The sequence below is a fragment of the Watersipora subatra genome, chromosome 6 (genome assembly GCF_963576615.1).
Source record: "Watersipora subatra chromosome 6, tzWatSuba1.1, whole genome shotgun sequence".
Classification (NCBI taxonomy): Eukaryota; Metazoa; Bryozoa; class Gymnolaemata; order Cheilostomatida; family Watersiporidae; genus Watersipora; species Watersipora subatra.
The window spans coordinates 22,785,951-22,799,866 of NC_088713.1; the positions used below are offsets into that span (position 1 = coordinate 22,785,951).

Consider the following 13,916-nt stretch of genomic DNA (forward strand, 5'->3'; position numbering starts at 1 on the left):
AAATAAACATAGTATTCCAATATTGTCACCATTATGATCAGTCAGTTGCCATTTGCAAGCATTTGTGATATTAATAGTCACAATCGTAAAAATAGCCCAAATTCAGTTTTGTATTTTGATTTTGAATATGAAAACTACAGTGCACAACTTTGCCTGCTGTCCCATCTTATTGGCCAGATAAAATAATGTGACAATGATGAAAGACTTTGTCCTTTTATATTAGAGGTGGCAAAATATTAATCAAAACTAGGAAAAAAAGGCCGTTGTTCGGGTAATTTCTGGTGAATTATATTCAACTTTAAACATATACTATTACGAATTTTAAAATTACTAAAAGTAGGTAATGTTAAATGTTTTATGCTGCATGGATCCATTATTTTGATTAGGTATCACCCCTACGTAGTAGAAATTCAAAGTTTGCTATTGTCAACTGCGGGGTCCACTGACTGAATGAGCCAATGAAACGATAACAGCGAGTCGTGTTTTCCAAAACCTAACAAGGCAACGCGACCGCCCCGCAAGAGTTGTGTTTGCTCCGAAACCCAGGCTAGCACAATCCTGACAGAGCTCCATCATTAAACCCCGCCCTTATGATAGCGGTCGGCTATCCTTTGGGGGCTGTATATCATTGGTAAAACCAATGATTGGTTAAACCAATGAAAACATCACAAAATTGTCTCACATTCAGATGTTTCCCAGTTTACGGCATTCTTATTCCTCAAAACTGTATTTTCAATTATAAAACATCTGATTTTACTGATAAAAATGAAAAGTTTTTATGGTTATTGTAAATACAAATAATATTAAAATACTATTATTTAATCATTAGAAAACTGGTATGAACTGTTTCAATTCTGGCATTTTCAGTAGAACTATTGATAGTTTTCCATCGCAATAAGCAGGAGCTTTCTAATACCTTTAGACTATAGCATTTATGTGTGCCAGTTTTCTGCCTAGATACAATGCTCTCATTTTTGTGCATAGCAATTTTATAATACAACGCTGAAGATATATTTTTAAGGAGTAGAAATTATAAGTATTTGAACTTTTAAGTTATTTTGTATTCTTGGTATTTCATTGTAGCAATGGCTTCTGCATCAGAAGATATCGAATGCGAGTTTTGCGGTCTAAAAAATGATAATTTAGTTGATCCGAAGAAGTTGCCATGTGGGCACATAAACTGCATGCCATGCCTTACGTCACACTACAAAGAGAATGAGATTTTCTGGTGTGGTCTGCAAAGTTGCGGGTAAGTAATATTCAACAATACTGTCATGTTACTATTAAAAATACTTAACACGTGAAAGTATTAACACTTCAAATAGTGATTGTTGTGGAAGTTTAGCCTCTGATCATTGTACTCTTCAGGGACATTGATTGGTAGAACAGGTTGTCTGTTACTTTGCAGGTTTTTGGTAAATTAGCTTTTACTTGGTTTGAACAGGCTCAAACAACTGACAATACAGACAAACGTGATGTGTTGAATATTGATAAACGCAAGCTGAAGATAGCTATCATGCTCTCCATTTGTACAAATTTTTATCAAACAATTGAGAAAGGATTTATGCAAATTTGATTTGTCAAAATGAGTTTTTTTTGATAATTTTTTTGGGCATACCACAATTTCCATTGTAACTTTAATCTGAAATCAGCTTTTTTAGAAGTTTGCTTTTTATTTTGTTTTGCAGCAGTTTTAAATATGCCAACTTTTAGTCAATCTCAAAATTATGTACACACAAGTTATGAGATGACTAAAATGTTGGTCAACATGGAACTTGAGTACCTGACATTCAGATTATCAGACTGACACTCTAACTAACTGAGTTAATCAGCTGCCTATCAAATCCTGAAATAATTGTACTAATCAGGGAATAAATATTGATTTGTTACAGTAATAGTCAATAGATGGATGAAAGATGATTAATAATATTATAGATAATTGAGATTATTTCATTAGCAAATTGATCTAAATTGAAAAGAAATGAGCTGCCCATTATAGTTTTATTATGATAGCATATCTATTGAAGCAAGCGCCTAATAAACTTGTAGGATAACATTGTATATTGTTGTAACAGTAATAATAATGTTATTTTATTACACTATTTTTGGAATGTTCTGTTTTATGCCATCTCTGATTTTTAGCAAAGTGTATAAAATGTCCCCTGAAATGCTCCCAGATTTTGATGATGCGCAATTCTGTGACACTTGTATCAAGAAGGGTCAAAACAAGCGTCAGGCTGTGTCATATTGCACAAATTGCTCCAGAAAGTTTTGCACAAAGCACCTTGAGGTATTTAACATATGCACATGTAGTATATTAGGTTATTTGCCATTATCATTCATACCTTCACATTTCAGCTGGTCACATGAAGGTCATTTTACAGAGCAACATACTTACTGTTGTTAGCTCTGTTATTCTTGAGATATAAATATAATGGTCCAGTTGTTTACTTGTACTAACCAGCTGCAATATCTCGCTGTAAATATTTACTCTAGCCACCAGCTCATATACAGCATTAGATTATTAGGGGGTGACTTGCTATACGCTTATTATTTAGTGGGAGAAACTATGCACATAGGCTATGCAGTTTCAACTAAGTTATATAGTTGATCACTAGAGGTTTACTATGAAAGAGCCTTTTCTATGTGGTCATTTTATAAATCAAAGTTACTTCTAATGGTTATCCTGATAGTAGAGCAGGAGATTCACTAGTTAGCGCTTGTTCTACCATTCCATTTAAACATGATTGTAATAGGCAGTTGGTATACTAGTATACCAACTGAGTAATGTGTTATATGTGTTATATGAGTATACTATATGTTATTATAGGTATACTAGATGTGATAACATTTTATTTATTATTATTATGTGTAACTTCAGCTGCAATACAAATTATGCACGATACTCTTTTGTATGTTTGTGTTTTTTGTGTTTATATTTTTCAGTATTTTTCTTCCCGTTATTCATTGATACAAAAGTGGATATTATACATGTAGCTGTCAAAGCTAAGAATAGTGAATATGCTTTATTATAGTTTACAGATAGATATCACATTGTCTTATCTGAGTCGCAACTGTTTCTTTACTTTGCCCAGAGAATCCAGAACTATCCTTAAATTTCCTCAAATGTTAATTTATATTAATAACGGCCTGTCGCCATTATCTTGACTCTCTTTATTTGCCTGACAAATTACAATGATAGGAATTCTATGGCAACCCCATATTTCTTTATTATAGCAACTTGATTGGTTAAAGTTGATGATCAGCACACCAATGTCCATGGCCCGGTATCCTGTCATAACACGCTTGGCTTTATTACAGCAACATGATGGTGTACTTGAAGACCATCATACAATTCCTGTGGCTCAGTATTTATCAAAGGAAAGCCCTCATCTGCCAGACATCTGCACAAAACATGAGAATCAGCTGCTAGTGGTGGGATGTAAGGTCTGCCATTCCATCAGCTGTATGAAATGTGTAGCAGATTTAACCAGATGTGATAATGGTAAGCTTATTGAGTTAACACTGTAACCCATCAGTGAACTCATCAGCATGGGGGGTGTTGCTGCTGCTGCTGCTATTAGTGAACACTAGTATTATTCTGACATAATCGGCACATTGACTGTCCAACTTGAATTTCGAGATAAATTTTCATTAATAACATATGGCTGAAGGTATTTTGTATGTAAAAAGCACAAAATCATTGTGTTCTACATCATCGGGCAAAAAACAAAGACCAGTGGCGCCGTAACCCCAGGGCACTCTGTAGTAGGCAAATTTGTCTGAGGCTTTGCTGTATCTGATGCTAGTGAACACCATTCTATTAGCCTATGTAAAGAATTCTTCATATTTGATTTTGATGCTTTGTCATGATTGGCAGGCTGATCATCAGTTAGTGTATTTTATGAAGAAACACAAATTGCTTGAAATAAAAATAAGTTAATATGTAATTAAAGCTCGACTGTTTTAAAATATAACTGAAATATTCTGACAAACACTTTCGTAACTAATAAAACTATTAGAAACAGTTGTTAAAATATTCAATTCAAATTGCAAGTTTTTTGATGAAAATTGACTACAATGAAAGTCAAAGACAGATATCGCACACTCGCCCGACAACTTAGTAGAATTTTACCGTTACTCCTATTTGTTCTTCAGTCTGCTTCATTTCTTCTCCTCATTTAAGAAGTTTAATGTACCCACTTTTTGCAGTTATAACACTGCCAGGAAAGCTCATTTGATTGAGGAGCTTTATCGGTCTTATAACATTTATTACATGGAAAAGTGGTTAGGTGTGTTGAACCTCCCTGAACTGTTTCAAGTGTCTGGATTAGCTCAGGAAAACACCATGTTTATACATCCTTTAGCTGAACTTATTTCAACACATATAGTCAGCAGGTAGATATCAAAGTTTGGTATAGATGATGCTACACAAACACCTGCCTTCTGTCCAACATCTTGTGGTTTGTATCATATTCATACTTTCTATTTGATTTGTTTCTTACTAACAGCTAAGATAATATTACACAGGTGTACCACATGACTTCCAGTTGCTTGAAGATCTGGCTGCTTCCCTCCTGAGTACTATGATAACAGTAGAGAGTGCCAAGAAGGATGAGGAATATGAAAAACTCTTCAAAGAAGTATCCAAAGCTCAGTCGGACTATGATGCTAAAACAGAAAGCATGCTTCAGCTTATTCGTAAGACCAGAGAGAGTCAGGTTTGTAAATATTGTTCTAGCTACAAGGTTTCATACTGGTAAAACCAGTACCTAAAATATATCAGTTACTCTATTAAGGTAACTAATACGGACTCTATTGGCAGAACATTTTTAGATACTTACTAATAAATATGTTAAGAAACTGCAAAAGCAGCATATATTAGTAGTTTATCTGATATTCACTGAAACAAACTGGTGTTTTATGAAACTATCATTTTGAATGAGTGCTTGCAGCAAGAGCAGACACGCTGACTTTTGCGGACAGCAATTAAGATATTGGTGGAATCTGATAATTTTTCATTATAGAGTGAATATCCCACCTTATAATGTCTCTAATTGGGATTTATGGCACAATTATCCATCTATTTTCTTTTTATTTCAGTAAAAAGCAGCCTATACCTTATTATGCACTGTATAGCTACTGAAGGATGTTATGTTTTTGTTTTAACTTATCTCCTCTTCTTCAGGTTTACCCACGTAGTTGCTGTGATACTGAAGCATATGTGTTAGAATGACAAGGAGGCTACAACTCCTGATTATTAGCTTTTCTATTATTTCCAATTACTATTTTCTGTTACAGCTAAATGCGGTTAAAGTCAAATATGACACACTTGAGAAACAGGTGCTAGAAAACCGCCAGAAATCACAAACTAAAATTGCTGATTTTGTCGAAGATGTGTTGCTCAAGCAGTGGAATAGCCTGAGAACCCATCAAGAGCTGCTTGAAACTGGGACCAAGAGCCATCCCCCAGTAAGTTATTAAGCAGTATTGTTATTCAGGAGTTCAGTAATGTGAATGAATTATTGTACTAGCTGTATGTGAGTGTTTGTGAATATGTTGGTGAATATGTTGGTGAACAAGTATGTACCAGTACTTGTGTGGTAATGTACTTGAGGTGTTTGAGGTGGTTGTATTGATATGCATATATATTATTGAGCATGTGTGGATAGTTGTGTTTGTACATGTATTCACATTAATTTCTGTACTTGTCAGTTTCATGCAGTGGATCCGTGACTATGTATCAGCATATCTGCTGCCAACAATATTTTGATCTACTGAGTCGGAATGATCTACTTCATAAGACTACTAGACTTATTGCTCATGACCTACTGACCTCATACTATCAGCTGTCTGCTCCTTTTATTCCTTCAATGTATCTGAGTTTATGAACTTGCTATTACTAATGTACCATACATTGTGAGCTGTCTACTAGCTCTCCTTACTTGTATGTTTCCATTGCTTAGTCTACACTCTCAGTCTTTCTATCCCTGCTTTATCTACCATCAGTCCTGTTCCTCAGGCACCACTTGTCAGGGCTTATATTCATCATTGGCAGTTGTCCCATAGATACACTGATTGTAAGTTTACCAATTTATACATTACATATTTCTGTCCTTCTATTGGTTCTATTAGGATAACTTTATGTTTAGGCAGCGATTGTGAGAGGATTCAAGGAGTTAAAGGCCCAGCTTGACAAAATTACCCAAGAGCATTTGCCAAAGCTCCAACTCACAGACCAGCTACAGTTAAAGCAGATAGGTATGAATAACTGAAAATGGATATATAATTTTTCCATCATCATTGAGGGGTGACCATGCTGTTCTGTATGTACTGTACTACATGTTTGTTTTGTACATTTTTAGTATTTTGAATCAAATTTATGTCTTTTTTAGTTCTTGTAAAGCATGTAATTAGAATCTGAAAATTTTGGCTAGAAAAGGGAAAATTTTCTTAGTTCTTACTGTAGTGACTCACAATCACTCATTTTCTTGCGCAAAAACTCATGGCTGCATTTTCAATTAAACCTTGCAATTAGTGTAAAAATCTCAGCTAGGTGCATCTGAGCTTTGGTACCTGTTGAACTCATTAAATGGTTAAACAATTATTGTGCTTAGAATAAAGTGTCCACCATCACGAAGTCTCTCTGTCTCGCAGTGGTAGCCTGTCGGAAGTTGGCTGGGCTCCTCATCATTGGTCCTTGCTGCCTGTGACTTGATGTTTCTGGCCAATCGTAACTTTAGGGTGATCTACCTGGCAGGGAAGATTTTGACCTGTTGCCAGTTTGCACCTAAACTCTAATCCACGAGCACTTATCACTAAGATAAAATGTTTTATTTCAACACAACATATAGCAGCTTTTCTACAGAGTAAACAGATTGGGATTTATAGAGGCACAGGTCAGTAATTTGTTTTAAATTTTTGTTTTAATTAATTTACTTGAATTGAATTATGTTGAAATTATGATGCATTGTTATGTATGACGTATGATTATGCAATTTTACCACAATTGATGCACAATGTTTTCAATTCTATGTAACTGTGTATCAGCTTCTATTATGGGCACCAAGACTTATTGTTTACATGTAATTTAACCCTTTAGCGACGATCGGCTTACGGCTTGAAAAGTACCAGCGGATGGGGGCAATTACTAGGGCGATTTGACCCTTCGACATGACTGCATAAAAACTGCAGTAACTTACATCACAACTGCGGTAGTGGCATAAATCAACAAGCATGAGAAAGCTGAGAAATTATTCTACAAGCTCATTGTTTTTGCATGCAATTAGCTTGCAAATGCTTTCCAGCAAACGTGTCCATTTGTTGAAGAGATGATTTTTTTATTTTCATGTGCCAACTTCTATTGCATTTTCCAAATTGATACGAATAATCGACAATGTTGTACAAACACTACTTGCAAGGATTGATAGGTTCACAACAGTTTGCAGAAAAAATTGGTCGTCTAAAGGCTTTGAAAGTTAAGTTATGAGCTCCGATACATTACGGGAGCGCACCTCGAAATTATCAGTGCGCGACCTATAAGACAAGCAAAAATTGAAGGCCTGACATGGCCGCCTAAAAATCGCAATAACTTGCATACAAATTGACATGGAGCTATAAATTAATATGCATTGGACAGCTTAGAAATTTCTCAACAGGCAGCCAATAATTTCCTAGAAATAGTCTGTGATTATTTATGACAAATTATTAATTTGTCCAAGTTTTCATTTCTTTTTCCATAAAATATCGATAACAAATACATTTTTAAAAGCAATAACTCTGTGAAAATGATTTATAATAAGCATCTGCACAGTGTCATATGTTTGCAAAAGTTTGCAAAAAAAAAATTGTTTAAGTGCATTAAAAGTAGAATTAGGAGCTTCGGTGCATTGCGGGTGAAGACCTTCAAAATGCTCATGACGCCATGTCGATAACCGTGCAACAGTCGCCCGACAAGGCAGCTCAAACCTTGCTATAACTCTCGTGCAATTTGGCATAAAGCTGCAAATGAATATGCATCTGAAAGCTGAGATATTTTTCTATACAGACTGAGATTGTTTCCTCCAGACAACTTGTGAAAACTTAGCATTTTGAGATCTATATGTTTGCAGTTATGATTTTTTGCATTCAATTTATTAATATGTATTTCTTGAAGCTATATATGTATCAATTTTGCATATCAACTCATTGCACAGACTCATATGCGCTGCAGCAAAGATTAACTGTTTGTGTACAAGAAGAATGGAATGGTGGGCCTGTATTCACACATTTGGTGAAGCAGCAACAGACAAGAAGCAACATTTATTATGAACAGACACTGCAAATCATGGAGAAAGCAATCTGCTACATTGCAGAACATGTGAACTGAACTCTCTTGATTAGTTGGCTGCCCTGAAAAGGGCAATGGACAACAAATACAACATATCAAAGCAATGCAGAACAAATACAACATATCAATGCAATGCAGAACAAATACAATAGACTAGATGACATTTCAGCAAATGTACGTACAAAAGCTAAAAATACAAAGCAATGAAACAGTTGCCAAAACTAAATAAATTACAATTTGTAAAGAAATTTATCTAGCATGGTAAGGAATAAAACATGACTCGCACAAAGATACTCCACATGCTAGGCATCTAAATTTAGTTTCGCTTCGTTTACGGGTGCCGTCATCATTTTGCCTTGAGCAGCACTTACAAACTCTATATTTTGGTTTTCTATTTTTTCCTGGACTATTTGGCACTAGTCGATGAGGGGAAGAAGTTGAAGCGCAGGAACTAGTGTATTTGCGGCAAGACCCAGTGTATTCAAATATCTGTTCAATTAATTTATTTCGAAACTCTAGGACAGTTATTTTACAGCCGCTATGTACTCTATAAACTATGACTGCATTATACACACAAATATCCAATAAGTGAAAAAATAATTTTTTGTACCATTTCATGGTTTTACACGCAGCGTTATAATAATGCAAGTTTTGATCTGATTTGTCAACTCCCCCCATGTATTTGTTGTAATCCAAAATAGCAGCTGGTTTGCAAATTTTACCCCCTTTATAATTTACTTTGCCTGTATCTACGACTTCCAAGTTTTTATGCATAGTTGAAATTACACAAATACATTTTTTATCTCTCCAACAGCCAACCATACTATCACCATTAGAAAAACTCGTTGTTTCACCTTTTTTAATAGTTTTTCCATTACATAATTTTAAATCTTTAGGAACACCTTTTCTGTTTGGACGCAGAGTTCCGCAAACATGAGTGTTATTTTTTATAAGTTCAGCAGCTAACTCTGGCGAATTATAATAATTGTCCATATATAAGCAACGACCTGTATTCAGCAAACCATTCATTAATTTCATTACTATATTATGGGTGACTCCTCTGCCGGTACCTTCAGCTTGCTCTCGCTCATCACCTATGTACACAGACAGCTTGTGCACGTAGCCAGAGACAGCATCGCAGAGAGCAAATATCTTAATTCCAAATCTGGATCTTTTAGATGGAATATACTGTTTGAAGCTAAGCCGTCCTTTCCAAGCCAGCAAGCTTTCATCTAAAGATATAAATTTACCTGGCAGTAAAACAGAAGATAACCGCTCACATATCATGGATAACACATTGCCTAGCTTGAACAATTTATTGCCAGCAAGGTTTTCCGAGTTGTCAGTGAAATGTAAACAGTTTAAAATCGTTAAAAACCTGTCTCTTGAAATTATTTTCCCAAATATTGACGTAGATAAATGGGCACGGGTAGACCAGTAAGATTTTAGAGTAGGCTTTTTAACAATACCCATGAGCACAACTAAACCAAAAACTCGCCAAATATCTTTGTCATCGACAGGCTCCCAGGCATCGCGATGTTTTTGAAGGCCATATCTATTTGTTTCGTTAACTATTACATTCATGATGGCCGATGTGATAAAAAGTTTTAAATAATCAAGAATACTTATCTGACCAGGAATTCGACTTTTTACTCCTGCCAAGCTTTCATCAAAATGCAAATCTTTGGGTTTTAAGTTGGCTCCCCTTTGAAAGCCGTAAATACTCCCTGTTTCATCGCCGGCCGTTTCACTCTCATTTTCGCCATCAGATTCACTCTGTTGATCTTCTATTTCACATGCATCGTTTTCCCCACTTTCTTCTGACCTGATATCCTCTTCCTCACTTTCGAACCAGTTGATGTCTTCATCTAAACGTACTTTTTTGGCTGAGCTGGAACAATCGCGTCCGTCCATGTTGACTAGCTTTCCAAAAAGGAAGAGCAATTTTTTGCAACGTGTTCTTCTTGCACATGCGTATTAGGGATTACTTTTCAGTCTCAAAACATCACTACAAAACCTACTGAAATTGATGAAATAATTAATTTTATTTTTAAACGCTTTTTTCTTAAAAAATAAAATATTTTAAAAAAGGTCTATCGTAGACTGATTTCTAACGGGCTTTCACGTGATTCCGCCTCTGAGACATTGCCCGGTTGACGGGCTTTCACGTGATTTGTCCCCAAAGAGTTAACAGCTTTCACGACTAGATGAATTAAATAAAGGAATAAACAGGCTAATTCATCTAATTTTCCAACCCCTCCACAATCCCATAACAGAGTTTTAGAGTTTCTATAAAACTCTACAGTGAAACCTTCCCTCTTGAGTAGAGAAACAGAAGCGACACACATCACAACAAAGGTCAAACGAAACAGAGTTGAGCTAGAACCGAGCCAGAACTCAAACCAGAACAGATCTAAACCGAACTTGATGTCGAAACAAACTGAAGAACAAACTATCGTAAGCTACACAGTTACAGATCTACATTCTGTAAGTTACACAGAACAGTCAGAACCAGCAACCAAAATTTATCGAAAGTAACAGCTGATCACATACCTTTATCACAAATGATATGCACTTTAAATTGACAATTTGTCAGCATCAACTATAGATTCAGAATCGCTACGTACTGCATCTTGTTTTGACAGCTCAGTCAAAGATAGTAACCTTGTGCAGTATTCTTATATAGTATCTTGTTTAGTATAAATTTGTGTGGGATATTTGCTTCCGTGACAATTAATTATCTACTGTACTGGCATTTATTCTACTGCCTAACGCAGGCGCTTGATCACTTAGCATAGGTTTTGTTTATTTTGATTTGTAGCATTACATTGTAATCCCAACTGGGTGGATTATTCTGGGTTAAATTTGGTCGGAAATATTGGGTGCGTAGCATCATGTCTGAGGTTGGGGATGACTCAGCCGCGGATGAGGGGATACCACTGCATGACGGAGAGACACATGAGATAAGCGAAAATAATCCTGAAATCTCTGATAGCAAACTTGACGAGGCTAAGGGTACCGAAAGCTCAGTTGTTATTACTCAAACCCGACCACATGGAGATAAAAAATTATCCGAAAACGGTGAACAGAGTAAAATTTTTGAACTCAACTTGAAAATCTGTAAACTCAGTTCTGCGATTTTTAGCATCCAACCAAAAGACATTATCTGAGGGTATCACTCTAGAGCATTTATATAGTGTATGTGATAAATTAGATAGTAACATAGGTAATGTATGTGAAATGTACAACACATTAGTTGCACTTTGCAATAGTGACGAGGATCAGGTAACTGAACGTACAAAGTTGATGTATGCAACAGTTATCTCTAGAGCAGACGGACGCAAGGCACTCATTTACAACAAGATCGAGGAACAGGAAGCAGAGCAAGAAGAAATTTTGAAATAGCAAGCCAAAGAAAGGAGCAGACAACTTGATGAGGAAGAGAAACTGTTCCAGGAGCTGTTGAAAGATGTCGATGCTGCACTTCCATCAAACATCAAGATCACAACTCGGAAGCAAAAACAGGCAACATCACTCATGACCAAAAATGTCCAAAGCATGTCAATAACAGAGCAATCAGGAAAGAGTAACTCTACACAAATCTCCATACTTGCTAGATCCAACACTTCGACCGAGAAACCATTGAGAGAAGATTCAGATTTACTCAACAGCAACCCCACTAGAAACATAAGGCTACTCAACAGCCTACCAGAGAGTTAGATAATCCCACCATCATCACCAGCCCTCTCAGAGACCTCCGACTCTACTGTTCTAACTACACTAAACAAAGGGTTTACAGATGCGTTGAAGGATACCAGCAGAAAATCAGTGGAGCCAGACGTCTTCTATGGAGATGTTCTGCAGTACTTAGATTAGGGAGTAGACCTAGAGGAGTACTTGACAGCTGAGAAGATAACCGGGCACCACAGACTACGTCACCTCAAGAAGTACTTAAGCGGTGAGGCTCGAAAATGTGTGGAAAGCCACCCATGTAGCAACACAACTGTTTCTTATGATGACGCCGTAAGTCTACTCAAAGATCGCTATGGCAATGAATTCACCATTACTAGAAGTTTTCTTAAAAAGCTCTCTGATTGGCCAAGCATTAGATCAAAGGACTACAAGGGTTTGAGAGAGTATAGTGATTTTCTCGGATACTTGCGGAGTGCGAAAAAGTCTATGGGACAGCTATCAATCTTAGACAGCCCCCTAGAAAATGAAAAAATGGTAGCCAAGCTACCGGAGTGGCTAAAGTTACGATGGCTGAGGGTAGTCGCACAGAATAATAGAATGGCTAAACGATACCCAAACTTTGAGGAATTTGAAGAGTTTGTTAGAGATGAAGCAGAGATTGCCAGCATGGAGATAACACAGAGTAAGACATCCGAAAGATAGGAAAGAAAAGATGAAAAGAAGGACAGAAAGGAGAGATCGGACAAGAGGAGTGTTGGGAGCTTCCTAGCTGAAAGCGACACAAAAAATCCAGACAGCAGTAAATTTTGCCTCTACTGCTCAATGAGCAACCACGTCACATCTGAATGCTTTAAACTGCAGAAGATGCCGTAAGAGAAATGTGACAAGGTGATTAAGGAGAAAGGATGGTGTTACCGATGTTTGAATGTTGCACATAGAGCTAAAGGCTGCAAAAACAAAAAAAGCAGTGTTATGTCTGTAAGAAGGGACACGCCAATGTCAACCATGACCCCAACTGGATACCCCTAAAAATGGACAATTCTATGGGTAAGTCGGAAGTTACGGACAACTCAAAGGAACCGATAACAAACCAAGCTTCATAGCTGAAGGCACAGGAGAAATCTCAAGCTTCATGGACTGACCAGCAGAGGAAGGAACTCAGCTGCAGAGCAATCGGAACACGGGGCAACTTAAGTAGCATGCTAGTGCTTGTATACTTGTCAGCTGAGACAGGAAGAGAAATACTGGTCTATGCTATGCTCGACAGTATGTCGCATGCTTGCTACATCTCTTCAAATATAGTACAGATGCTACAGGCAAAGCCAGACGACATAGAAAGAGATGTCACAATTCATACCATAAATGGATCAGAGTGTGTGTACATAGAGAGGTATGACCATCTGATGCTCAGAGGTTATACTACAAACACTAATGCGCAGATAAGTGCATACAGAAGAGACCATGTTTCTTGCAAACGCGACCAGATACCAGACACCAGCAGAGCCAAAAGGTACCAGCATCTCCAAAAAATTGCTGCCGAAATTCCTCCAAAACTTGATATACCAGTAGGACTACTGATCGGGGCGGATCATCCAGAAATTCTACAGCCGCTTGAGACGAGACCCGCTCCCTCAGGCTCTACAGGTCTTCCTTTCGGAGTCAGAACCCTTTTTGGTTGGACTATAGGTGGAGGACCTAGCAGCAATCAGAAACCAGGTAAGTATGTCTTCCGAACAGAAACGACTACAGCACTTATAAATCTGCTGGAACAAGACTTCAAGGACACCAGCAATGACCAACAATACATCTCACAAGACGACCTAAAGTTTTTTTGGAAATTACGCAAACGGAAATTACTCGCAATCAAAATGGAAACTATGTGATACCATTACCA

The 13,916-nt window shown here is 36.9% G+C and overlaps 1 protein-coding gene and 1 pseudogene across 1 annotated transcript; one reads left to right on the forward strand and one right to left on the reverse strand.

Moving 5' to 3' along the window:
• The window catches only part of LOC137398130 (ATP-binding cassette sub-family F member 1-like), a 743,032-nt pseudogene that overhangs the window by 284,541 nt on the left and 444,575 nt on the right, over positions 1 to 13,916 (reverse strand).
• LOC137398762 (uncharacterized) lies at positions 13,330 to 13,905 on the forward strand. Its single transcript, XM_068084947.1, has one exon. It carries the CDS (start codon positions 13,330 to 13,332, stop codon positions 13,903 to 13,905), a length of 576 nt encoding a protein of 191 aa, XP_067941048.1.